We start from the raw sequence: 27,661 nt of genomic DNA, 5'->3' as shown, positions 1-27,661 counted from the left end.
GACTGTAGTGTTTATTGGAGTAACCAGAAAGTTATAAGATGGTCATCCTTTGTCAAGAAAAGCCTACATCACTAAGTGAAAAGTACCGAACAAGAGTGTATGGCTTCATTTAGCATGGCCAATTACTTACTATTGCTTTTTAAGTATCTATGATTACAGAATCATGTGAATTTAAATTTAAACACATTCACCATATTTTCTACATCGACTGTGATCTCCACAAATAGCACATGGATCAGACACCCTTCTGCTACTTCTATAGAAACATTGCAACAATATTTTACTCAAGTAAAGTCACTGAATCTCCTTGGACAAATTACATATTTATTACATTTCTATAACGAATCTCTCTTTCTTGTTTTGATACTTAGCCTTCATGATGTACTTCGCGGAGACACATATAGCTCTAGTATTCTCACAATTGTAGAAAAGCGATATCTCTGTAAAAGGAATTGCCATCGAAAAATTTTGCTATATATCTTGCGACAATTGAAACTGCTTTGGAGAAAGGTAAAGGAGAATCGCATTGCTGTAACTGAAATACACATAACAATAATGATTGAAAACTTTACAGTTAAACCTAAAAATGAGTGTCTTATCATAGAAACCCCCAGAAAAGGAGATCTTGAAATTTTGCTCAACGAGAATGGATACCCAGCCATACTGCTATCCATGCCACAATCTGGTTGATGTTGTACTCAGTTTCTCAATATGTTTTAGTTGTACAGCAACCTTCATATAAGGGAAGTCATTTTACATATACAGAATGAAATACACCCTGTATATAACCACAATTATATTATAGCTTTGTCAATACTAGTGAACTTGTGATGTCGTACTCTCGGATTATCACTGATAGCGTATCCGATTATCCATCATGTTTTCTACATCTACAAATTCACTAACATCGCCAAACTATAAAACAATAGCAATAATGTACCCCTTCAATAATGGACTCAACCAAACTTTGCACTCCATAATGTACTCGGCTCCGCCTCGTACATTATGTTGTGCAAATAATCATGTTATTGCTTTAAGTACAGTCGTCCATCTAATTCAAGATGCGAATATGTTAGTGCTGTAATTACACTTCCTTGCCCAGACTTCGCTTCACTCGCTACAGTTCGATACGCAACGAGAAATGAGTCAATAAAAAGTTCGCACCGCGGATCTTGCTGTGCATGCTGCCGTCTGTTATTCACATATTTCATGTTGCTGTTAATCGTTTTTGAACTCCAGTCGATGAGAATAATGACATTGCATGGCCGTCTTTTTTGGAGGCTTTTGGAGGCTTTTTGGACTCTAGACTTTAGACAAGACTTTGTGGCAAGGCTTAGACTTTTGTCAGACTCGGCGTCCCCTGGCCTCGGCAGACTTTTCATTGGTCCCATCCGGCTGTGAATCGATAAAATAATCGCAATCATACCAATCCATAATCCAATAACACTAGGTCAGAAGTCATCTACTTCAACTTTGCGGCGTCCCTGTGTAGTAGTATCCTAGTGGTACCTCTCGTCGAGCTGATTCGCTGAGAGAAGTTGTCAACCGTAAATGAACAGTGATAACAGTCGTTATATAATTCGATATTCACACAATTCCACAATTCCAGAGTTTTGAGAGTGCTTGTATTCAGGTCAGGTATGCATACATGCTATCACAATTTCCAACGATGATACCATCCGCGCTTTGCCTTACACATGAAATATTCCCTGTAAATGAAAGCAGATACATTAGCAAAAACAGGAGAATATCAACCTAGCATCACCAGCCATCCCTCGATCCTTTCCTCACACGAATATGATCACCATTTATGTATATACACATATACGTATACATGCACAGCACTTTTACTCAACTCATTTATCTATTTTGATGTCGAACACTGGCTGGTACTTCGTACTGATGTTTCAATGATTGATTCAAATTTTGGCCATAAAGATAAGGATGATAATTCCTTACTAACCATGTCTTCACGAGTAAACATCTCATCAAGGATGTCAACAGCCTTGGACGCTGTGAGACGTTCCTGGGGATTCTTTGTCCAACATCTTAGCATCAAATTATAGAATTCTTCAGAACAGTGTTGTGGTTTAGGAAGTCGATACCCTTCTTGCAATCGCTGTGGTATATCAGCAGAGTTGATGTTATGATATGGTGTTCCTCCTGCAAAACGGAAGAAACACTATTTTTCGGAGCTACTCAAAAAGAAACACATGCTGTTTTCTACATCTGACTGACAATTTTGTCATTTGTAATGAGAAGCATAAAAAATTGTGTGGACATTCCACTCAATGTAATACCAATCGGGTTTATGAAATTCTATGTCTTGCTTTCTAAGCTCTCTCTTAGAAATTTAATGAACAAGATTTATGCTGGGATTAAGATTCGAACCACTTAACTACCAAAACCATTGTTCAGGACCGAAATTAAGATGTCTTTTGGCAAGGCTGATAATACACATCTGTACTTTCAAAACCACCAACTCAATATAGTAAATGAAATGTAACACTTGGTGAGAGGGTTACTCAGCTTGTGAGGATATGTGCCATAAAAATGTTTCTGTGAACACTGTCTTGCTATGTTTTAACGACGCCTGATGACCTTTTACTTTTATGGTATTGGTGAAAGGAAGACGTATACATAAGTTTGTCAACTCATTCCGAAAATGAATATACTGGCTCATGAAAGTGAATGTCCGATATACAATGCATTCTTTATTAAACAATGGAGAAATCGTGAAATGGAATGTGGAATGCCAGGTGTTAAATATATGAAAACATCACTTTTACCTAAAGTAGCTGCCTCCCAGAGGAACACTCCGTATGACCACCTGAAAATGATGTTTAATGGACATTTGCAATTAGAAAAAGCTAGAAATAACAGATAACATTCTCCGTTGCTCACATAAAATTATTAATGAGCTTAAGTTTGGAAAAAAAGTATGTGAATATGCATATTGGTAACTCACTTGCCATACATGTCAATACTTCACAAAAGTGTGGCAGGTTTTACCCATACCCTGTTGATTTATGTGTCAACTCATGATTTTGCTTCATAGCTATAGCATTTCGTATTTGAAGAAACGGCAAGTCTCAATTATCATGTATATACATTGAGGTCTACTGTCCATATGCCTATTTTGAACGAAATCGGTTGAGCAGTGCCAGAATAATGGTCATGTAAAATCGAAATAAAAGGTTATCTGTAGGCTCCATTTGAGTATATCGCAAAACACTGGTCTCGTATACCATAGCATATGGTGTTGTTATGCCACCTTCGAATGAGATCATGTTCAATCAATGGCTTAAGAAGCCGCAACGTTGAACAAAACTGCCCCTTGGGGGCTATAGTTTATCATTAAAACAATTTACAAACATTTATCGTAGTTCGTTTTTGCTTTACACGGGAAAGCGTGCACAAATAATTCATCAGAATAGAAAAAAATGTCAACATGACCACCTAGCAGCCATGTGGAGCACATTGCAAGATAAAAGAGCATATTTAGGTTATAACATGTTTAAGAATTTGAGCGAAATGTGTTATGCAAGTATGAATCTGCTTTGGTATTCATAATGGACCATGTCACTAGTCAAGTCGCTACTTAAATTAACGTAAATTAACATTAATATGTACGCCCCATCGCTTTGCTTAACTTACAAGAAATTTGCGACAGCATGTCTAAGTAAGGCTCAAAACATGACGACTGTGACCAAATATCTGCCCTGCAGCCATATAGTTCACTACTGCAAACAAACTGAATTCAGATGTAAATGTCACTGTTCGTCAAAAATTGATTCAGTGTAAAAGATGACTTTGAATATAAGCTCCCTCTCTGAACACGGGCAAGAAAAATCGTATATTTTAATCCATGTCAGCAACTGCATCACGAAATGACGAAAAAGAATAGCGTATATCCAAATGAAATGTATTTACTCAAAACTGGGTCATAATGTAAACACAATTTTGTGAACTTACATGTCACTCACATGAGTGTAGACGCCGTCCGCTAATGATTCCGGGGCCATCCAACCAAGGGGTACTTTTTGGCCGCGCTGTTTGCGAATCAAATGTATGTCTTTTAAAATAAAGTTTGTATATGACAAATTGATGAGATGCCAAGTGCAAAAAGCGGAGCGTTAAACAAAGACACAAGTAAGAAGTAATATTTTACTTAAGTTTCATGCATCCTGCACACAGATTGCACGATGCATGAAACTGGGCAACAGAAAATATCGCTTTGTGCTTGTGTATATATATATATATATATATATATATATATATATATATATATATATATATATATATATAATCTCCCAGTATTTTGAACGAGTGTGGCGTCATCGAAGACGAGGGTTTCCCCCAACATAGCGGCAGTATCCCTCCGAGCCGGTAGGCGAGGAGGGATACAGCTATGTTTGGGGAAACCCGATTCTTCGATGACGTCACATGATTGAGAAATACTGGGAGATTATATATTTATCACATGCATAGACCCACTTTTTTATTTTCACTTTCCCGCGTGATGTAATTTGGACGTCTATTATGTCGGCGTGGCGGATGAAGTGGTACGGCTCCAGCTGATTCCGTTCACATTCCGACGGACGCACATTCCTCACGATGCGAGAGAGTAGTCTCTCGCTGTCGGATTTTCCGCGCAAAACTGAATGAATATAGCCGTTATCAGCGAGGACAAGGGAAAGAAGGATGATATAGTATCTTCACATGTATTATTTGTTTGAAGGTAAAGTAATAATGTAAACAATGCATCGAAATTTAACCTTGTCTTGCTGTTAATAGCGGTGCTTATATTTTATACACGTTGTTCACTGTACGATTCGAACGAACACGCTGTGCAATGCTGCAGTCGTCATTTTTACTGCTGTCAGTTCCTGACTCGGTCATAATATATGAATAAAACCACAATTGAACTGTATCACATCGTTCTTGTTGGTCATTTATGCAACCACACTGTACCTAGGAAATTTATATTGCTCGAAACTGGCGAGGACTGGAGGAGTACGATGCCGTATGAAAATCGTACGTTCGCATATATTCTCAACGCCTTGGACGTTGTTTGAAAGTGAGAGGAAAAGTGTATCATCGTATATATACATATATATATGTATATATATGTACAAGCATATATATATAAGCATATATATACAAGTATATATATATATATATATATATATATATATATATATATATATATATATATATATATATACACACTAGGGATTTGTGTGTGTGTTTAGTGTGTTTAAATTTAAGACATTCCTCACTCCCACTAACCTTCGATGGTGATTCTTTATACGTCAAAGTTTCATATACGTCTTTTGCCGATCCGAAGTCTCCGATTTTTGCGACATCGTCATAAGATATCAAAACATTACGGGCAGCGATATCGCGATGTATTACCTGTCAGGTTTTAGATAAAATATATATGTGCATGAAACTTTTGTTTTATATCTGTTTCTGCGAAATGTAAAACAAAATATCGCTCACAAATACCTTATCACGGATTTGATTTTCATGTCTCAATATAAGAAATCCTTACCGCACATATTTGTCTGGTAACCTTAGCCTATTTCTACCTATCTATACGAAGTATATATCTGATTCAACAGACTTTACATAATTTAATGTTGTACACATTATGACAGGTTAGATATACGAAAGGTAGAAGAATAAGTTCATTCCATATTTCATTCAAGAAGTACTGTTCATTGACATGACGTATTTCTCATGAACTTATCAGAAATTAAATTCACATAAAATTACCTTAACTGTTTCCATGTACTGTAGGCCTAAAGAAACATGGCGGCAAAACTTCATCAGGCGTTTACCTGTTACCTCAGAGTAATTGCATTTTCCGAGGAGATATTTGAGCTCAGAATGCATGTCATCGCGCATTAACTCCATGACAATACTCTTCCTACCTGCAATTGTGTTTAAAGAAATATTTTCTTACCCGGTAATGTTATACACCCTGGTCGCCTATCTGGGACTGGACTATCACATCCGCGCAGATTACTTGATAAAATCAGTTTGCTTAAATACTGGTGATTTTGCCGCTCTACCTGGCATACTCATTATGTGGCATGTCACAGAAAAGTAACTTTTAGAAATGCGGAAATGGACAAAATGTAACATAATAAAAATATTTATTTTACACTAGATGGTCCCTTTATGAAAACTATAGTCTGGTTTATGTCGATAAATTGCCGACGGTAATATGGAAATATACTTTAAATTTACTGGAAAATATTGGTCTGCTTGTAGCTGCTATTGAATTCGGCATGTTTAGCAGAAACTATAGCAACTCGCGCGTCAGTTTTAAATTTTTCTTGAAATTTCCAAAATTGTGTACATTAAACAAGTCATTGTAAATGACGTGGTCCCCGCTTGATAAATAAATTTGGAAACGATTGAAGTCAAATTGGTCAAAACACTTATGGCTGAGAAAGTATTAACCTTGCATTGACCTGTATGTGCACTGTTGATGTACATCGTATGCATTTCACAGACTGGAACATTGTGCATACATTTTGTGGTACTTTGAACTGTGATGTTGAAGCATAGACAGTGGAGGGTTGTCTACGAATCAAGGTTCAGGATATTTCAGAATATGGTTCAGAGAAATCGTACTTCAGAGTTTATGAGCTGACATGCTCATAATAAGCTAATAATGTACATGTTATACAGACCAAACTTAAAGTACACATAAAAACAAATTGTGCTCAATGTACCCTAGAGGTATATCAATTTCCGTGCACTTAGCCTTGACATACGACCTAATTACACATATCAATTAAATATAATAACAAGCCAATTATGAAATAAATTCCATTCTCATTGAACCTTGATCATAAGTACATCTAAGTATAACCAATGTATCCCAGAAGTTTCAATCAAATTAATTGTATTCAATTTTCTTATGTGACCTTATTATAGAATTTCATCAAATATGCAAATGAGCTATTAGTTGGAATGTCCCCTTCACCCGTAGGGACTGAGAAAACAGATAATGAACAGAAGTCAACAAGCCGTGACGAAAGAAAGTAAATCACTGGCGTATCATTATGACGTTCATGTTGAAGGTGCACTTGATCGCATACCTTAAATTTGATCCCTGAGTGCATCAAGTGAATAATGATTTAACCATGAAAGGCCGGTTGTAAGAAGTGTTTTATGGTGATTGCCAGTCTGGGCCATACAGCATTTTAGGGAAACGTAAAAGTAATAAAATGTCTGAACAGTATTCGTCAGAATACTGCTGTTCGAAGCAAAGTTTTTAAAGTAATATAAACCTGAATTACGTATCAAAAACCGCTTACCTGCCAAAGTGACGACACCAATGATCTGTACTATGTAAGGACAGTCGCCTAAGTCAATCAAGTTATGGATTTCACACCAGTACCGGCTATTGAGCCCAAAGTTATCTGGTACGAATAATAAAGAATGCACATGTATCTATGATACATAGACTCATGTATATATATATATATATATATATATATATATATATATATATATATATATATATATATATATATATATATATATATATATATATTATATATATATCTGAAAGAGAGAGATAGAGACTGAGTGTGTGCGCGCGCGTGTGTGTGCTTGGGGGTAGTAAAGTATGTTTTTGAAAATCAAAACAAATCATAGAATCAAATTACGGCATACCAAATGATTTGAGCATAGTTACTTATTGCCAAGTTGCTGCCCCCCAACACAGATAATACACACACTGTCTGTCCGTCTGTCAGTCTCTGACTTCTCTCCCCTCTCCCTAGTTCAATCCATTGACGTTGTTACACTTACTCGTAAGGATTTTCACAGCAACATTTCTTGTTTCATTGTTGACCTTTAAACTTCCACAGTGCACCACTGAAAATTCTCCCTGGCCTATCAAATGGCCAACAACCAATTGCTTCTCCCGAAACACGTTGACGTCGGCCTTAATTAATGATATAAAGGGGAAGACTGTCACATAACGTATGCTATACCTATCGTAAAGACAAATCAATTCGTACCTGAATTTGCAAAGTTGTACCATGGACGACTGTTCCCCAATTTTCGAAAATGAATGGGTGTTGATTTTACACGTCGATTTTATTGGCCCGCAACTCACTGTGGTTCGAATTATACCTTACACGAACTAAATGTTGGATAAGAGGTCAGGCCTGTGGAAGAATGCTAGGACGATGTTTGCAGCTTATGAAGAATTTGGTAACATTTAATCAAGACGTAAGCACGACTCTGTAGAGACTTACAGAATGCTAACTTTGATCAAACATCCAGCGACCAGGCCAGGGTTTGAATTACGAAATCATTATCGGTAATATTCAGTGATGTGAGAGCGACACTTCAATTTTCTGCTCGTATGAAAGAAATATAAAGAAGCCATGGAAAACTGCTTGATTGCTTTAATTAGTCACCTCTCATGAATAATTACTAATTCCCCGTAAAACTCAAATTTCCCTGTCGCTCACTCCACCAAATATTAGCCGTGTCATGAGGCATCTACTAACCAAGGGAGTATAATTTGTTCCGCTTCTTTTGGTTCTTCTCCTATGACGTTTTAAAATTAGAGCGACGCCAACACCTCCGGCACTTATACCAAGAAGAATAACCATCGATATCGATATTGCCAACTGGTTATTCCGTGTTCCTTCGAATATACAAATTAGGTATTTTAATATTAACAATCCATCTATCAATGACATTGTGTCACATACAGACAGCAGTACACTAATGCACTCTATAACACAACAGTCTTTTAAATGTAATGGCAGAATCTGAAACAATAAATGAAATAATATATAAAGTAAACCGTGTGCACCAAAATACCTTTGTCTAACATGTCACATTTCGGTCCCGTCCATCCAATCTCACAGACACAGCCAGCGTAACGACTGCAATTATTCGAGTGGGAGCAATTACATTGGCGTTCGCAATGTGCTCCCCACATACCATTCTGACAGCCTAAAGTTAAAGAAAGAAGGATTTATGAAAACACTATTTCTACTGACTATTGTGGTAGGCAGCGTTGCCACTAGAACTTGAAATTATAAGAAAATATTTGTAATGTATGTTATGCCTCTCAATAAAAAATATTACGTTTGACCTTGTTTGTCTGACGTTCAATACAAGAATGCAGTTAGATATCATGCTATCCATCCAACATCTGTATGTTGCTCTTTACATTACGATACAACGACAAACTTTTGATTTCTCTTCTCCTTCACGTATTTGCACATTGTGAATTTAAGTCATGCATATGATACGATCGATGCGTTAAGTTCTATTTTCACTTTTACCGCTTCGTATCAAATCAAAAATTGAGTGCTCTCCGATATTCAGAATTTCAAACTACAAACGTTGGTCTGGTTCTCCTTGGTATAATGCTCGAAGCTTGTGGGTTACAGATAGAAAAAAAAAACATTTAGCCCAGACCTCTGTTCATAATTATAAAATGATACCAGACGTTGTTTTTGAAATTACTAATCTCAGACTTTGAGTGAACATAGCCTACGATTTCCGGATATTTTACCACACAAGTCAATATTTTGATGAAACAATAAAACTGTAAACAAAACGTCAATATACGATATTACGCATTACCTTGTATTGAGATATCCAAGAAATTTGAAACAGCATAAATATGGGGATCTGGGGAAAATACGATGCATCTGTATTTCCCTTCGAAGTCTTCAGTCATATTTGCAATATTCAGCTGCGAAAGACTAGGCAAAAAAGGTTACCACGATTTAAATTCATGTCGATCGATGATCAATCTACTCACTTATCTACGTCACGCAAACTAAAATACATATACAACAGCTGCGCGGAAAACATGCCTTATTTGAGGATACAGAAAACAAATCACAGACAACTGCATAACAAAGTCTCTGACCACTTCCATTATCGTGTGACTGATTCGTGTCCTCTTTCAGCGTCTTGTCAAGCCAACGGTATCATTTCCAAGGGAGATGTTTTGGCAGATGATGGTAACAGCAAGTCCTGTCTTGGTTCGACAGACAATATTTTCATACTAATATATTCCAACCTCGTGTTTACTTGAAATCATTTGACACATGCCAAGTCCAGAATTATCAAAATATATATGGTAGTTAAAAGCTAGGAACAACCCATATGAATGCAGCTGCATACTCAAATTTTACAAAGAGATGCAATCTGTACTTAGCTGAAAAAGCTGTATATCTTCAGTAGAAATAGATCAAACCTTCTCAATAAGCATAAGGCGTTAAATGCAGACATGAAATTAAACATTGCCCACATACTGGATTAACCAACCACAGACAAATAGAAAGACAGACTGGCAACGGGTATTGTTCAAAATGTGAAGCGCTTATATACGTAAGTCCTCAATGTTCGCCTCGCCTCAGGTAGCTCTCGCCTCGAGGAGTGCCGACCATGCATCCTTCGGTAATTTCCGGATTTTCGCTAATTTTGAAACGAAAGTATGTTCGGCAAAGTTTGTGTTGTTTTTGTCGTGTGGTGCTGAGCGGAATTGGCGTGCTGGCGAAAACGGGAAAGTTTTAGCTTCGGGAAAGTGAGTTTTACCATTTTAAAAATTCCTCTCACATTTTTATGAATATATAATGAGTGTGTTTGAACTAAATTTGAAAGTCTTTTATCGATACTGTCTGGTTTTACTCAATGGTTTACGGTCAGTCAATTCGTATTTGAAAGGTTAGTCATGGAAGGACGTGTTTATGAAACTGCTGGCGTGTTATATTTTGATTGGCGTGAAGCAGTGTTTCTGCCCTGAGAGCACACAGAGTAAGTATGGTTGCTACGCGACTGGCAGCACGATGCCATCTTGTCGTACTTTTCACATAATCTCGTGCAATTATCTCCGAAGTCAAAAATATCTAACACCTGTGAAGCTCATTTTAATATGAAAAGGCCATGGTCTACCGAGACGACCATGGAACAAAAGGCATGCCGCGTTGCTAGTCTGTCTTTCTATTTGTCTGTGAACCAACCAAAACAAAGAACCGGAAGTTCGAACACGAAGACTCAGAAAGGCAGTTGAATCAGGTCATCTGAAGATCGCTGAAATACGTGAAACTCTGAGTTATGACGAATTTTTCATCTTTACTTATGAGTGCATAATCACGCAGTAAATTAGAAGCTATTTAGAGATAGAAACATACGTTGCCTAAAATATTTATTACATATGCTGCACACTTACCCTGTTACAGAATATGAGATTGACGCCGCCGTATCATTTCCGAACAAAAGCCTACCGTTTAATTCAAATACCAAAGGGTTTTGGAAAATGTTGTAATAACTACATTGAAGTCGAACAGGAGAGTAATATGTCACTTGCTCCGTTGAAATAGTAAGTTTGGCTGATGGCTCCATCGCTGAAACAAAATTATGTTGATTTATTTAGTGAATAATGAGAGTAACAGTAACAAAATATATCAAAATTCGCACGTCTTAATTGCACAGATATATGAGCTGACTTCAATTGCTTAAGATTATAGTCCAATTGTGAAAATATATACACTTTAATAGATCTATAGATAATATTTTCAAGCCACATACGTATATCACATGTTGGACCACGCCATCCTTCAGCACAGAGACAAGCACCATTCCATGCATGGCAGGTTGCACTGTTCTTACATAGACAGTCATATTGACAGGCACCGCCATACTTGCCATATGGACAACCTTTGAGAGAAAGTAATGGACTAATGAAAAGTTTGCAATTTGTGAAGATTTTCCATGGGCAAAATTACACCTGAATTGTTTGGAGTCGAGAAACACAGCAAATTAGTTTACATAGTATAGTTAATATTTCCGTTGATTGTACAGGCTGATGTTACTGGCATATCTCTAACATTAATCGTTATCACATGCACAAGCCAAGTTTGTCGTCTCCGAACAAAAAAATACGGGATTTATTCTCTGGTCGTTCTACGTCACGACAACCGGCGTCTATGTCATCAATTTTGGTGCGTCGGACCTTTTATGTCGATCTTCGGTGTGCTCGTAAATATGTAAACAAACAACATGGCGGCCGATGTTTCTCCCACGATCAAAAGTCATGTAATGAAATCGATATTTTCACAGACTACGACATTATTAATCCGAACAATGTAAACACAAGAGTGTACCGCCTATATATTCCGAAGGAATTACGTGAATAATTTGCGGAAACAACGAACTCTAAGCTGGTCGCGTATACCGTGGGTTCCGTACGTATTGCAAACAGGGTCAGGCGCGGCGTTGACAGTGTTCGCGCCGTCGAGATTCAGTCGATATTTGTTCCGAAAAATAGCGTATCTTCGTCTGTGATAAATTTCTAGGACTATGCTATCTTTGAGATAGAGTATAACTTTGCGGAAGGTAGCCTACGTGTAGACCGAGAGCTGTCATTTGCTCCACACACGAACGAACGTGGGCGCTGACGCACACGACGGACGACTGGAAATGATTGACAACTTGTGCACGGCGTACGGATATTTACTCCTAAAGTAGTTCAAAAGTTTAAACGCGGTATCGTCATGGAAAACTTATTTTATTTTGAAAAAAATAACGAATTCTTTGCTTGTGCATGTGATAAATATTATTTCCCTAATATTTTTCTTCGTTCAGCTCGGAAAAAACTCGACGTGACGTAATGACCGTGTCACCACTCGTCTTCGACTCGTGGTGACACGGTTATTACGTCACTCGTATTTTCCTTAGCTGAACGAAGAAAAATATTAGGGAATAACATCTAATTACATTCGAAGAATTCCTGGTTGGCTTACCAAGATATGAGAAATCTCATACCTTCATCTGTAAGAAAAACTGAGCAGTGCCCATCGTAAGACTATCTTATCATACAACAAAAGCATGATGGAATTTGGTAATGTGTGTCCTTTAAGAAAACTGATATAGAGTATATTGTTGAAAATGATGATTTAAAGGAAGTGAGAGAAACGTTGCTTTTTATTGTCTCTGGAATATTCAATAGTAGTGGATAATAGTTGTTTATCGGTAAACACATACCTATGAATAGCAATTCAGTGGTACCAATGGAACGTGTCTTTTCTCTCTGTAAAGCTATGAGACACCTCGATCGCACATGCGTGTCGATCATCTTTATGGTCACCTTTCCTATGTAGTCTGATCGCATATATTTGCCCAAATACTTTACTATTTGGATCTGATTTGGGTCAGTGTAGTTGACCTAGTAAAGGTTAATTCGGTAATGGAAGTGTTTAAACAAAATATATGTTATTATATATGGTTACAATCATACATGAACATTTACCAACTTGAACACAATGACATGCATACTCGACAAATTTATCAATGTGTACGTGAATACAAGGATATACACACTCCATGAATTTATCCTCAGTGCGAAAGAGAAGAATGTCTGATACATTTCCTTGAGTGTGAACTAGAGACTGGTCAGCTTCTTCAGCCTTGAGTGTCGGTGACTTGGCATTAATTTAAGATTATTCCAGAAGCTTTTCCTCTTCTCACAGATGTCACGGACAAATAAATTTACTAACACCATAGAGAAACATAGATAGAGTCGCAACGGGTATTGTTTAAGGCGTGAAGCGGTTACGTAACTCATCCATGTTCGCCTCGCCTCAGGTTGCTCTCGCCTCTCTTTTCCGAAGAGTGCCGACCATGCATCCTTCGGTAATTTTCGGATTTTCGCCAATTGTTAAGCGAAAGTATGTTCGGCAAAGTTTGTGTTGTTGTTGTCGTGTGGCGCTGAGCAGAATTGACGTGCTGGCGAAAACGGGAGTGTTTTGAGCTTCAGGAAAGTAAGTTTTATCGTTTTAAAAATTCCTCTCATTTTTATGAATATATAATGAGTGTGTTTGAACCAAATTTGAAAGTCTTTTATCGATACTGTCTGGTTTTACTCAATGGTTTACGGTCAGTCATACCCTCTTTTACACGTGCGTCAAGGAAGGACATGTTTATGAAACTGCTGGCGTGTTATGTTTTGATTGGCGTGAAGCAGTGTTTCTGGCCTGAAAGCTCACAAAGTAACTATGGTTGCTACGCGACTGGCAGTACGATGCCATCTCGTCGTATTTTCGCATAATCTCGTGTAATTATCAACCACAAACAAAGCCTCCAAAATGTTTAACACCTTTGAAGCTCATTTTAATATGAAAAGCCAATAGTCTACCGAGACGACCATGGAACAAAAGGCATGCAAGCGTTGCCACTCTGTTTCTCTGTGCTAACACGTTAATATTTTTGGAAACACTTTAATTTATTAATATTCTTGTAAAAAATAGATACTTACATTGTCATTGCCGAGGTTTCTTGTACATATTATTGCTAAATCTTTACTACCCACCCCTGCCAATTAACTAGATTGGACTCTGCGTCCACTGATATCGAAATTGATAGGATACAGACGCAGGTGTATAATAATTGACCCATTTTGTGCGCAAGAAGGTTACAAGAAAGGCATTCCTACATGGCAAAGAATGCTTCACACTATATGTTATATTCGTAAGTCTTGTCTGTTGGCCATCATTGTTGACATGGTTCGAAACTGTGCCATTTCGGGGTCACATCCGCCGCACAAACACTGTGGGACATTCCCTATGATGTGGCAGTTGGTTTGGTAGCGTTGGATCATCAAGTTCCAAAGGTTGCCACAGGGTTCAATGAATTTCATTTTCTTTTTCAAAGAGCTGAATCAGCCAATTCGCTGTACATCGAAAGCAATCCATAGATTCCAGTCCCTTACAGGTCGGAGAAACTGACCAGTCCCTTGGACTCTCTCAAAGTCACTTGCTGGAAACGCAAAGCCTGAACGTTGAGGGCAGAGATTGTAGAGGCTGCGTCGCGAGCGAGTTGTGTTGTGTTAGAGTGTAAAGGCAAAATTAAAATATAGATACAAATCATTCTAATTAACTTATAACTGAATTCAAGTTTTTATCTTCGTTACCTTAAAGACTTCACTTTTAAAGTGTGAAGAGTTTCCTCCATTGAAATTTACAACTTCTTGGTAGTTTTTATCCCGATCGATGAAATCCACGACCCATGAGAGACCGTCAAAGCTCAAATTCCCTTTAGTTCCCAAGTAATCTATCAGGCTTTTAAAGACACCAATATCCACTGCCACAGGATAATATATACTCAAAGCACCTTATGATGAATATGAGATAAAAGGATGTTATTAGATAATGTTGCGTATGTTTCTACATGGTAAGAAAACTATTTACTTTTACAAATTTATGAAAAACGCAGCACTCCTTACATTGTAAATTTAATAACACATTTCACGCTCTATACAAGCCTCAAATATCTAATCAAACGATTGTAATAGATGAATTAGTACCATTAAAATATTTGTTTGATTTACTGAATCGCGTACAAATTGTGTGTCTCGAATACACCTGTTTTCTATCAAAAAGCCATCCTGATATTCGTGCTGACATCTTACATGACACACAGCGGCTTTACTGAAATTCAACTGTGGACTTTAAGTACGTTCTAAGCTCGAGCCATTACGGCATAATGCCACGCGATGTCGATCTTCATGGCTGCCACATTCACGTTAATAGTAGCGAGGGGGTGGGTGGCAAAGTCAATCGTGTTCTATTCAGCCATATTGCAGATTGATACGAGAAACAAATTCAGGTAAAGTGCAAAATGCTTTGACAACTTTGATAATACGATAACTAAAGCGATGGCAAGTCCGGCGATCTAGCCAAGCAAGAGATCAACGGTACACCGGAAGCATGACCAGCGTCAGTAAAGGTGAATAGATCATAGTTCACTTTGTCTTTGCAGAAGTGTGAAGTGAAACGACATTTTCCCGATACCTACAGGTGAGTTTATATTTGCTTCAATTTTTCACTATTTCATTTTGTAAAACGTGCCAGAATTCCGTTAGACTGTATAGTTTATTATTTTGGAGCCACTCCTCCATCATCATACTCTTTTAAGTCGTCGTAGTCTTGACTACAAATTAATCACCAACAGTTTATAATTATTGAGAAAGACTTACAAGCTGAATTATTGGCAACAACTCCAAATTGTTTGTAAACGTCGTGGTAATCATCAGATACTCTTTTATTTTCTAACGAGATATCTACCATCAGTGGCCACAGATTCTGATGTCAGAAAAGAAATACAAGTTAGTTACAGTGAGCTGCCAACATACTAAGATGTGTCTCTGCATTCAGTCCGACAGGCATTAACAGTCAACCTGTCCTTACTCCTGACAGTTATAATTTTGTCTGCGTGCTCTACACTGTTCTAATTTTTCTGACAAAGCAACAGCGAAGAAAAATTGTTTAAAGAGCCATTACCAGTAAATTTATGATAATACATGTTGAGTAAATGTATATGACAGGCGAGAAACAACCAATAACATAACGTTTTCAACGACTTCATTCATTTTGTAATGAAACGTTAATACTGTTGCTTATATAGTGTTTTATTAAAAAGTCAAGTAGCAGCAGGTTTTCAAATTCTTTCATTATTTTGGGATTTTTGTCCTAAATATAAATCCAACTATACCGTTCGAGCCAGCGCAGAGGCGAATAGATAGAAAGTTGACAATTTGGAAATGACCAAGTATAATAACACGATTGAAACAAATTTGGGATAATTTGATAGTACACTAACTAATGTCGGTTTAATCTGGAAATGCAAGCTCATCTGCTTTTCTCGTTAAGCAATGCACTTGTTTATATGAGTAATTTGCGACATTGCAGCATTCAGCTTTATTGCACCTATCACTTTTGAGAAATTTTAAGAATATTAAAGATCCAATTCTCCAAAATTAATTCAACTTTATTATGCTAGTTTTCGACGCTTTCTATCCAGACGACCGTATGTTCTTGATGTCGCGAGTTAAATTGCCAACGACAATAATGCTCGAAATACATTCAAGTAAGTAGCGTCAATAAAGTGAACGACGAACGTTGAAACAGGGACTTTTAAAATAGAACAAGAAATGCGACAGAAATGCTCAATAACAGTGCAAAAAAGTATTATGCATACATCTGTTTTCCTTTACATGTAAACTTCCTGAAGATGGCAGACCTACCGTGAGATGTTTCATTTTACCTAGACACCTTGTTTTGCTTCTTTACCGATGCCCTGCACATTTCACACTGCGATGTGATAACACTATACTGAGGTCTGATTTATTTCATATAATCATCATCAAAACAACGTAAGAGCACAGTGAATGAGAAACAACATGTGTATCATTGCTTGCTGTCGTCCATTGGGTTCATGCAATTTCAGCTTGTCGTACAACAACTCTATTATGAAAGCCCTGGTTGATGAAATATAGAGACTGAATAAAATGTCATCTAAAATTATTACGGAGGTACTTGCAATATATATCGCGGGATCCCCTAAATAAAGCCAAAGTGGTAAACGGAGGAAGGACGAATCATATGGCCTAATCAGTGTTTTCTCTGATTTGTTTAATAGTAATAATTCGTATCATTGCAAGAAAGTGCGGATGGAGAGGAAGCTTAAGTACTTACCCTGTCTTTGATTGGCGTTTCGCATGTTTTATTATAATATGGCGGCCAGTCTTCCCTGTCGATCACATGCACCGTCAGCCCGAACGCTAAGATTTCATGTTCCTTTCAAAAGAAAGCGTCATCACAATTCCTTATAGATTTAATTATATAATTTATAACTGCATTATATCAAAATAATCAGTCAAATTTGTTGTCTTGTGAAATGGGACCTGGATCATGAATTACAGATATGTGTACATAAAAAAGGCATCATATAGTGACACGTAATAATATTTTAAAATGTACTTGATTGCGGAAGTTAATGTTGATCGTAAATAAAACGTTTATTTTAGCAATAATCCCACCCCGGACAGAGATAAGCAAGGAATGGGTATAATCATATGGGCCCTCGAGAAAAACTGAGAGTCTATGGTATAATGGGCGACACACATAATGGTCGACACACAGAATTGGCTGCTATGCAAAAGCTTCATGGAGCAAATTGTATCCAAATTTAGTATGTTCCCGCCTGTGAAAGGGTCATTGATATGATATTATAATCAACATTTGTTGTTGCTACGTATACGGGAGCGTTCAGTTATTATGGCCGGGTTTGGGCCGCAAATTCTTTCATGCGCATCAGTCAAAATAAGTGAACCCCTCCTACCCATTGCACCAAGAAATTGGTGATTCCCCCCCCACACACACACACACTTTTAAGATGACAAAAATTTCATGACACCCCCTCCATTGCTTGAGTTAAGCACACACACACACACACACACACACAAACACCTCTGGAGGGGGCGATAGAATCCAAAAAACATTCTCAGATTTTTATAAAATGACCCCTTTACATACTTACAAGGTGTTAGTGTTCAAATTTCTCCTTCTGACTTGCTATAATTTTGAAATGACTCCTCAAAGGAATTGGACAGAAATAACAGGTGGATCGCAATATTATCCGCAAGCGCGTCTGTACAAAATTTTGATATTTGGATTTAATTGATATTCAGCTGTTGATAATGTCGATCCACTATACATGGTAGTCTATGAGAAAACTATGTTATACTTTTTCAATACAAAACTAGCAATATCTATTCTTTTTATACATTTGATAATTAACATAAATGTACTTAATTTGAATAGGGTTGTCTCAACTTGTATATGTACAAAAAATTTGATTCTGGAATTTTACCCAAAATGTTCATCCCCTATACATTGGAGTCTATGATAACATTGCGAATAATTTTGTTTCCAATTAAAAACTTGCTATTCTTGTGGATATACAGACGTTGGATAATTACAATAATTGTACTTGGTAAGAATATGATGGTTACAGGTGCATATTATGTGTACAAGAAATCTGATTTTGGAATTTCACTGAAAATGTTCATCCACTATACATAGGAGTCTAGGAGGAAACTATGAATAATTTTCCGTATACAAAACAGGCTAAATTTGTGTATTTATATACGTTTGATAATTCATTTTAATGTACTTGATAAGACTAGGGTGATTGCAAGTGGATGTATGAGCCACAAATTGGATTTTGAAATTTCGCTGAAATGTAGATTCACTGTGCATGGTAGTCTATGAGGAAACAATGAATATTTTTTTCTAATACAAAATTAGCTGAAATTGTGAATTTATAGACAGTTGATAATTTATCTTAATGTACTTGATTAGACTAGGGTGGTAGCAAAGGATGTGTGCTCAAGAAATTGGATTTCGGAATTTCACCGAAATGTAGGTTCACTATACATGGTAGTCTTTGAGGAAACTATGAATATTTTTTTCCAATACAAAAATAGGTAAATTATGAACTCTAGATTATATATATTAATGTACTCGAATAGGCTAGGGTGGATACAAATAGATAATGTGTGCAAGCGTTGAAATGTGGATTCGCTGTACATGTTAGCCTATGAGGAAACTATGAAATTTTTTCCAATACAAAAATAGCTAAATATGTGTATTTATAGACATTTGATAATTCATTTTAAAGTACTTAGTTAGACTAAGATGGTTATAAATTGATATGTGTGCAAGAAATTGGATTTTGGAATTTCACCAAAATGTAGATTCACTATACATTGAAGTCTATAAGAAAGCTATTAATAAGTTTTTTACGATGCTAAATTAACTTAACCTGTGCTTTTATAGGTGTTTGACATTTGATACAAATGTACTTGATTCAAATAGGGTATCTGAAAGTTCAGATGTGGACAACTATTATGATATTCGAATTTCACTTAAAAGAATAATTTCACTTTTCATGGTACTTGAAGTCTACAGGTAACTGTTAAACATTTTCCCTGACAAAACTTGCTATATCTCTGATATGTAAGTAATAGGAATTGTTCATCGCCCTCAAACAGCTCGATTTACAAAAAGGCAAGCCTCAGAGATGCCAAGGCAAGATGTTCATGTGACAGATGGTTATACTTTTGTTCAGATTTATAGGTAAATGACTTCTGAGAATGAAATCATTCGGCGAATCATTTTGATCTCAGAATATTTCTGAACACTGAAACTGCTTTTTGACGGGGCCAACCCCCGCCCGTAATAACTGAACGCTCCCTAAAGGTTATTTTCTTTGCAATTTTGGCAGACAAAAAGAAAGCAAGCAGGATTTTAAAAAAAATGAACGGTTGTCGTCGAACAGGAATTGAGCAACTTGGCCCGACAAAAAAGACAACGCTAATGCATCAAAACACGAGCTAATTGCTCAAATAGGGCAGTTCTAAAAGCAAATTTCCTAGACATTCACACTGGCTTTTTAATCATTCCATGTATTCAATCATTTTACAAGTTTTAACGTAGATTATTTCTGCTACCTAAACGCTCTTTATCTCGGCATTAGCGTCTAGGCTGCTTGAGGGACCTGTTTTAGCACTGGTTTATTACTTTTTGACGTCAGCGGTGTCAGTTCTTAAAACAGGACAATACACTGATATAATAACATTTCCTCGTCAGCATATTTTGGACAGGTGGTGTCACGCCGTATCATTTTGTGAAATATTGACAGCACATGTCAATATTAACAGGCCTCAACTTCCACATTTTCATCATATCTCAGCATCGTGTTATCAGTATAGGTTTATAATACTCTATTTACGCTCGATAATTCCGCTTGTAATATAGTATATGGTCATAAATCATAATTTACAGCGGTATTACAAACACGTCTAAAATGAATGTTCACTTCTTTCCTACATATTTGTGGAAATACTGCACAGGAGTGACACACACATGAGGTGTCTATTTAAACTCGACTAGCATAATAAACGAATTATCCGAATGCTAGTCATATTGGAGTCTCTTGTTAAGGTGTAAGAAGTTTATGATGGCACATTTACATAACATTTTTTCGATACAGGCATAAAAGACTTTGACAATTAGGGACAAATATAGATGTTCATACAAAACCAAAAACACTGACGCTTCACTTTGTTCTGTAATTCAAACGGAAAATCATAATAAAGCTAAGTCAGTTCATGGTAGCATATAATACCTAATATGCATACGATGTCATCAACAACTTTCCGACTTAATTTTTATCTATACTGGTCAATAAACTGAAAAAACCTGTAGCCCTCATAGTTCCCGAGATATAAGCTTATGGAGGTCAGGTCAACCCAAAGTTTGAAAGAAAAATTTGGTGCTGCAAGTCAATATCGATAAAGTAAACTTGAAGTTTGAACAACTGCTGAGATACATTCGAGAAGGTCAAAGGTCATCGAAGGGCATTTTCAAGTTTGTGGGAAAAAATGCTGCTATACTGGTCAGTCTCCAGCATCCCAAATGGTTACTGATTGACCTTCACATAGATTATTTCATGGCTGTAAAAACCTTTCAAAGTTCTGAATGGTCTATCGACAGATAACTTAAACCAGAACCATTACATGTCGAATATGAATGATTTAGATACTCGTGTTTCCAGTGAATGTAATGATTTAAATACTCGTGGTCCAAGTATATGTAATTTATAAGCCCCTTCATTCAAGATAAGTACTGGACAAACGTCAGTTATTTAAAGTGCAACTACATTTCGGACTCTCTTCTTCTTTCTATCAGAAGCATTGGGAGTACTCCTACATTTAAATACCCAGTTCAGCCATTTTCTCCACAACAAGCTTTTAAATGAAGCCTGTTCTTCACTGGATTGACAGTTTTCTTGTTATATAATTTTTTGTGTTCGGTTGTTGAATCGTTTCAATGTGCTACATATTGGCGTGCAGTAATTATAGTAAATCAACTGTATTATATTATTTTTTTCATATGTTTAATGTTCTTCCCAAGGACTTTAATGTAAATTACAATATTTTTGTAGCTTGGACTTCCCTTTGAAATAAATGAATAAATAAATAAACAAATGAATAAATAAATAAATAAATAAATAATGAATGAATGAACAAAACACAAACTTAAATAATAATAATAATAATAAAGTATTATATAGAAATAATAACACGAATAATAATAGGTTAAATTTCCGTGAAAATTTCACCATAAGGGTATTTTGGGTCGAAAAGACCAAATATAATATCGATTTCACTGCCCATGTTTCCATGGTAACCTTTTAGGTGTTGAAAATTTCAGTTTTTTTAATATCCCATGAAAAGTTACTTTGATTGAAATGAAAATTATCTAGTGGGGGAGTTCGGGTCAGAGAACACAAATGCAAGACTTTTTTTAATGTTTCGAGTTGCCATAGTAACTATTTTGGGATTGAAAATGTTACTTTTTCCCTAATTCCTATTAAAGAACTATTAATTGATGTAAAAATTGATAATAGGAGGTTTTCTGGTTAGCACACCAAAAAAATCACACTCATTTTAATGTGAGATGTTTCCATGGCAACCATTCAGGAGTAACAACATTTTTTTTTCAGAAGTCCCACAGCTTCAATGAACTGTTTTTAGATTTCTATATAATACTTATAGCCCCTAAACTTGTAATAATAATAATAATAATAATAATAATAATAATAATAATAATAAATCCTTAAATACAGGGACGTAAGCTTTATTATCCCTTAAGCAGATATGAAAACCTTTCTATTAAACCAAGTTGACTAACGCTGTCATAGAACTTCAAACTACTCTAACTGTTGCAAGAACTTTTAAGATAAGTCATTGATTGAAAAATTACAAGTTTGATACACTTTGCATTAGTGACACCGGATCTATAAATAATCTAGAATTTACCTTTGTTAGTGAGTGGATGACAAGGAAAAACTCTTCTGTTATAGTGGCATCAATGAGATCAGCGACAACGATAGACGTGTTGTCTTCACTCACACAAAACCTGTTGAACTAACATCAGTGACAGATTATTTTTAATTTGTTGATCGATGTTTCTGTGGTTTCTCGTAAAATATATACGGTATTGTTGTACTCTGCACTTTGAAAGATTACTGTTAAAACATGCGAATTTTACAGAAAATGAATAAAGAACAAGTCTCGATTGAAGTCTCGGGGTCAAATTTTTGGTACGTTGTTTCATTAAAACCTTGTAAAGAAGCAGTCTGGTGATTTGCTTACCTGGTTTCCATCAACGATACCCAAGAAAATATTCGATGAAGAAATGTTCCACTCTTCAAACCAGAACACGCTGCTACCAATTGATACATTCTGAAATTATTTAAAGTAAGTGTTTATATCGATGACTAGTTTGTATGGAAAGACACTTTAAGGCAAATATATATGTAAAGGAACAGCAACACATATGTGATCCATCCATCCATCCATCCATCCATCAATTCATCGCGTTAATACCTACACGTAATCCAACGAAAGGTACATCTTACCTCCTCAATCACAATGGTGGAATTGTACAATATTCGGTGTTTTGATAATTCTTCATCAGAGATGCAAGTGTCTGTTCCATGCTTTCCTATTAGAACAAATATATGTACCTATCATCAGTAAACAATATCACCAAGTCTCGTTGCGGTCCGGGCGGCAGTTCTTAAAAACTGCATCTGTCGTTCGTTTAAAGGCGTACAAGTACATGACTACCCAGCACCTTTGTTGTAAGTTCCATTTTGCAGTAGTTGTAATGTGTGGCACTTTAGTTGAGGAAATCATCACTTACTACTTTATCCACTCACGTGGATCATTGTCGCAGCGATGTCTGTCTGTCTGTCTATCTGTCTGTCTGTCTGTGTCAGTGAATAGGTTCAATATCATAAGAATTGACATGAAAGCTAATGAACTTTTGCATTTTGGTAATGGCTCACTAAAATGAATTGGTATCTATTGCATTATTGATGGTTAAGATACTGAAGGTGGGATTTTGTTGACATGATATCTTTTAGGAAAAAAGTTACAAATCATTTCAGCTGTCCGTGAAGGGACCCTGATATATGTCCCTCTATGGTGCATTCCATTGGGCTGCATCTATACTTTCTTTGAAAAGCACAACATGGCTACCTGTGGTTGTATTTAATTTTTCATGTCCAAAGAATTAGTCAGATATATGCATTTAAACTTTTAGTTAAAGTTGGCACGACATAATATGACATAAATAAGCATTTCGATTTTTTCAATGTGATTCAATAACCATCACCTCCGCTTGGTCTACTCACCTTGACAGCAAAATCTTATTTTATAATTTTGACAGGGTTCCCCTTCTTCCAACGAATCGATACAAATGTATTCAGTTGATGAAGATGGGTTGTCACAAACTAAGCGTGGAAAAGCCGTGTGTATTTCATAAAGTGCTTTCTTTTCATCAATAAAATCCTCTTGCAGATGAAACCAACGAGTCCAGTATCCATCTACAAAGGAAGATCACAAGATGATACCAAGTTTCAAAGTTCACTTCTCCCTTCCTGGCTCTATTGCCTATTCTACTTGTACAGGTGACCTGCACTATAACAAGTCATCGTCAGTGATACAGTTCGCTGCATCAATAATTAAACAGCAGTCACGAACTGTGTGTCTTCGAAGGTAAAATTCCCCCGACCTTTTTCTATTTATTTATTTATTTATTTTCGTATGTGGTAGAAAGCCACAGTTAAAAGTATGAACCTTGTACTTAACTTGAACGAAGTCAGTTTTAATAGGCGTGTGCAATTTGCAAAATAACTGCCAGAAGGGTGGTCAGGCCGGCGTAAGTGCGCCACCGCACATTGATCTTGTGCAGAGTCTGAGTGAAATATGTTCACCCGTATCTGTGTCAGTATGTCTCACATAAATATATACTAACAAAACGAGGAAGACATATTGAATTTTATCACGGTATAATTTGACAAGCCTGTGCATGTTATTCATTGTGCGATGTACTTATGTACTGTTTTAGTGCTGCTGTTGTGCGCAAGTTAAAAATTTTGTGCCACGGCCTTCACCCAAGTTAAAATTGACCTCGTTTACTTGATTTTAGGCATCTATTTGCACAGGCTTTACGCCTGAGATCAAACAACGACCCTGAATTAAGTCTGTCATTGACTACTGAAATATTGAATTGGAAGGCATTTTGAAGTTACGCACATGCGCATTCAATTCAGGGATACCACTACAACCGGATTCATCTGATTTGGAAGTCAGAATACAATTTATGACAGATGTAATGGCATCTAATAATATACGTGTAAAACGACAGCAACAAACACAGTAATGAACGTTTTACAGTAAGGAGCACAATACGAAAACGCTTCGCTCGACATTTCTAAGAGACCAGTTAGTTTCTGATGAGTTAATTCATTTTGAGGTGGTACTTTATCTCATTTCGATTTTCTTTTAGGGTTACCGACATTGCACTGAAAAGGAATGACTCGAACTAAACAACCTGTTTCTGTAGAAAATAAAACCATAATTATTGTACATATTGATATGAACATCGGTAATATCGTTATGGACGCGCTTGAATACTCAGATTGTAATCTGATAAACATGTACTTCCCAGGTGCAGCAAACTGACAAAATCGGTCAATTCCACAAATTCGTCACAAAACATGTTTCGAAGACTGATATACCGATTTTACATGTTTTCGACCCCGATCTGAAAATTGGAGGGGAAGTAAGTAAGTACAGCTGTTCGTAACTGCTCTCCAACCCGCACGTGCAGACAATATGCCTTCCCATTGCCCTCCAGTGTCAGTCGTCTACCCGGTTCACAGACACTTTGCACCAAAACCACTTCGTACCAAAACAACCTCGTACGAAAACCTGTTTGCCCCTGGAGTCATGTTGCATCAAGCTACACTCCGCATCAAACTATCGCCAACCGGTAACGCTGAAAATAACCAATCACTGCCCTCAATCACTGCCCTCAAAGTTTTCATCGCCTTTCAATCATCCCTCGACTCTCGTCTTGAAAGCGTAGTCATTCCCAGAAAATGACAGCTTGTAATACCGTGCAAGGCACCAGATAGCAGTTGTATCTTTTAGTAGTAGTAGGCGCAGGTACAGGGCGTGTCATAACTCCCCTACTATGACTCTCGGATCGATGATTTATACGCAGTTTCGCCGCACATTTGCGTATTATTTTTCTTTTTACTTATTCTAACGTTTATGCTTTGGTGCAAGAATAAATGGTTCATGTTAGCCAAAATGTATTGACACAGTAATGAATCAAAGTTGCATGTAAAAGCAACAGCGTGATGCGTCGTGGCTATACTATAAGGACGACTTGGTATGGTGGATACTGAGGGCGGAGTGGTTAAATAAATGGTACTTGGGGCGAAGTGGCGTTGGACGAAGTAGTACTTGGGACGAGGTTGTTTTTGTACGAAATATTCTTTGGAGGAAGTTGTGATGGTTTTGGGTCGAAGTGTCTGGACCACGTCTGCCCGCTCCAACTCCACAAGCTCCCGACTGCCCTCTTCCCACTTCTGAAACTTCCCATTTGTCCACTACATGTACATATTCCCAAATGTACATTTCATTTACGCAACTTTTTATCTCTCACCCAATGTGAATTCGTTCAGCGCACGAATGTAATATACTAGTACATCCGTGTTCTGTGTAAAACAACCAGACTATTATACTGATCATTTCAAACGTTGGACATTGATCCCCTCTTAGTCAGGCGCTTAATCTTTCCTGAAGTTTTATCAACCACGGCATTCCCCTCCCTCTGTCTGTTTTCCGGTGCCCACTACAAGAAATTTTCTCCTTGCAAACTGTAAAAATGACATTTCTTTCCTGTCCACTGTAAAAATTGACTTTTCCTCCTCGCCTATTGATTAGTTTTTAAGTTTGTCCGTCCGCTGAAAATGTTCGCACGAACACCTTTTTGCACGAACAGTTTCGTTGGCTGCAACTAACTCCCACGCGTTTTACTTATAAAGGTTAGGTTACATTATCAAGGCCGATGTCCAGTATTTCGACATCAGGAACACGCTTATCATTTTCACGATAAAAGATGTCAAGTTCATTTCCGAATAATTTACCTATGTTGGTATTGAAATAACAGCATTTGCGGTCTCGACGATGTTTTGATTTTCGTTGTGTAAGCCACATTACTGTCATAGGTGTCTTTTTATCAGGTTGGCAGATAAACATATGCAGTGCACAGTTATGCCGAATTTCTACATCTATGAGCCCAGTGACATCCAGGTACGTTATGATGACATTATGCCATGATATGGCTCCATAACCAAACGGGCTTTCTTACACGGAAACATGAACTGTCAACGATGGCACAAAGTTTTTGTGAACATAACAAGGAAGTACGAGAGTGGTGCTTCGGTCAACTTTTTTCTTGAATAAGAACTAAATCACGAATACCACAGATGCTTTTAACTGAGTCCATCGGCAACTCTATACCGCAGGGGATCACAAGACGACCAGATAACATAGTTCAAATGTACTAAACCATGTCTAACCTTTCAGAGTCCCAACTGGTCTGTGAATGCCGAAAGCAACTTATGACTTCACAACAGGAACAATGTAGTAGTATTTTTCGTACATTATCTAGATCAACGTACATAGCTTTCTGAGTTCGTTTACACATAATTATGGTATTATTGGGGATCTTACTTGATAACATCGCTGCGTCAAATGCGAGAAAAACGAAAACCACGGTCGTCTTCAGGGATGTCACATACGCCATAGTTGCCTCCGTAGCTAGATTTCATAGCAATGGAAACGGAAAAATATACACATATTTTACACAAGGTCTTGACATATACT

General features: G+C 36.9%; 1 protein-coding gene across 2 annotated transcripts; it reads right to left on the bottom strand.

The window, feature by feature from the left end:
- Window positions 1–27,661, bottom strand: LOC139141742 (uncharacterized). Of its 2 annotated transcripts, XR_011554228.1 has the most exons (23): window positions 27,509–27,661; window positions 24,112–24,303; window positions 23,332–23,417; window positions 23,066–23,155; window positions 22,730–22,837; window positions 17,538–17,639; window positions 16,040–16,145; window positions 14,975–15,174; window positions 13,051–13,231; window positions 11,596–11,724; window positions 11,237–11,411; window positions 9,640–9,761; window positions 8,866–9,000; window positions 8,547–8,686; window positions 7,837–7,972; window positions 7,338–7,442; window positions 5,782–5,939; window positions 5,293–5,418; window positions 3,976–4,052; window positions 2,790–2,830; window positions 1,964–2,163; window positions 1,567–1,709; window positions 1–215 (listed from the first exon to the last, which is right to left on the bottom strand). XR_011554228.1 is itself a non-coding variant. In XM_070711369.1 (22 exons), exons 1-22 carry the CDS (start codon window positions 27,579–27,581, stop codon window positions 1,692–1,694), a joined length of 2,700 nt encoding a protein of 899 aa, XP_070567470.1. In that variant the 5' UTR covers window positions 27,582–27,640; the 3' UTR covers window positions 260–1,691. The 2 variants fall into 2 exon arrangements, 1 of the variants encoding a protein (XP_070567470.1); XM_070711369.1 differs by lacking the exon at window positions 1–215 and having other exon boundaries at window positions 260–1,709; window positions 27,509–27,640.

Source organism: Ptychodera flava, chromosome 10 (assembly GCF_041260155.1).
Source record: "Ptychodera flava strain L36383 chromosome 10, AS_Pfla_20210202, whole genome shotgun sequence".
In the NCBI taxonomy this organism is placed as follows: domain Eukaryota; kingdom Metazoa; phylum Hemichordata; class Enteropneusta; family Ptychoderidae; genus Ptychodera; species Ptychodera flava.
The sequence above is the reverse complement of the archived record's forward strand: the minus strand, read 5'-3'. Positions and strand labels throughout refer to the sequence as shown.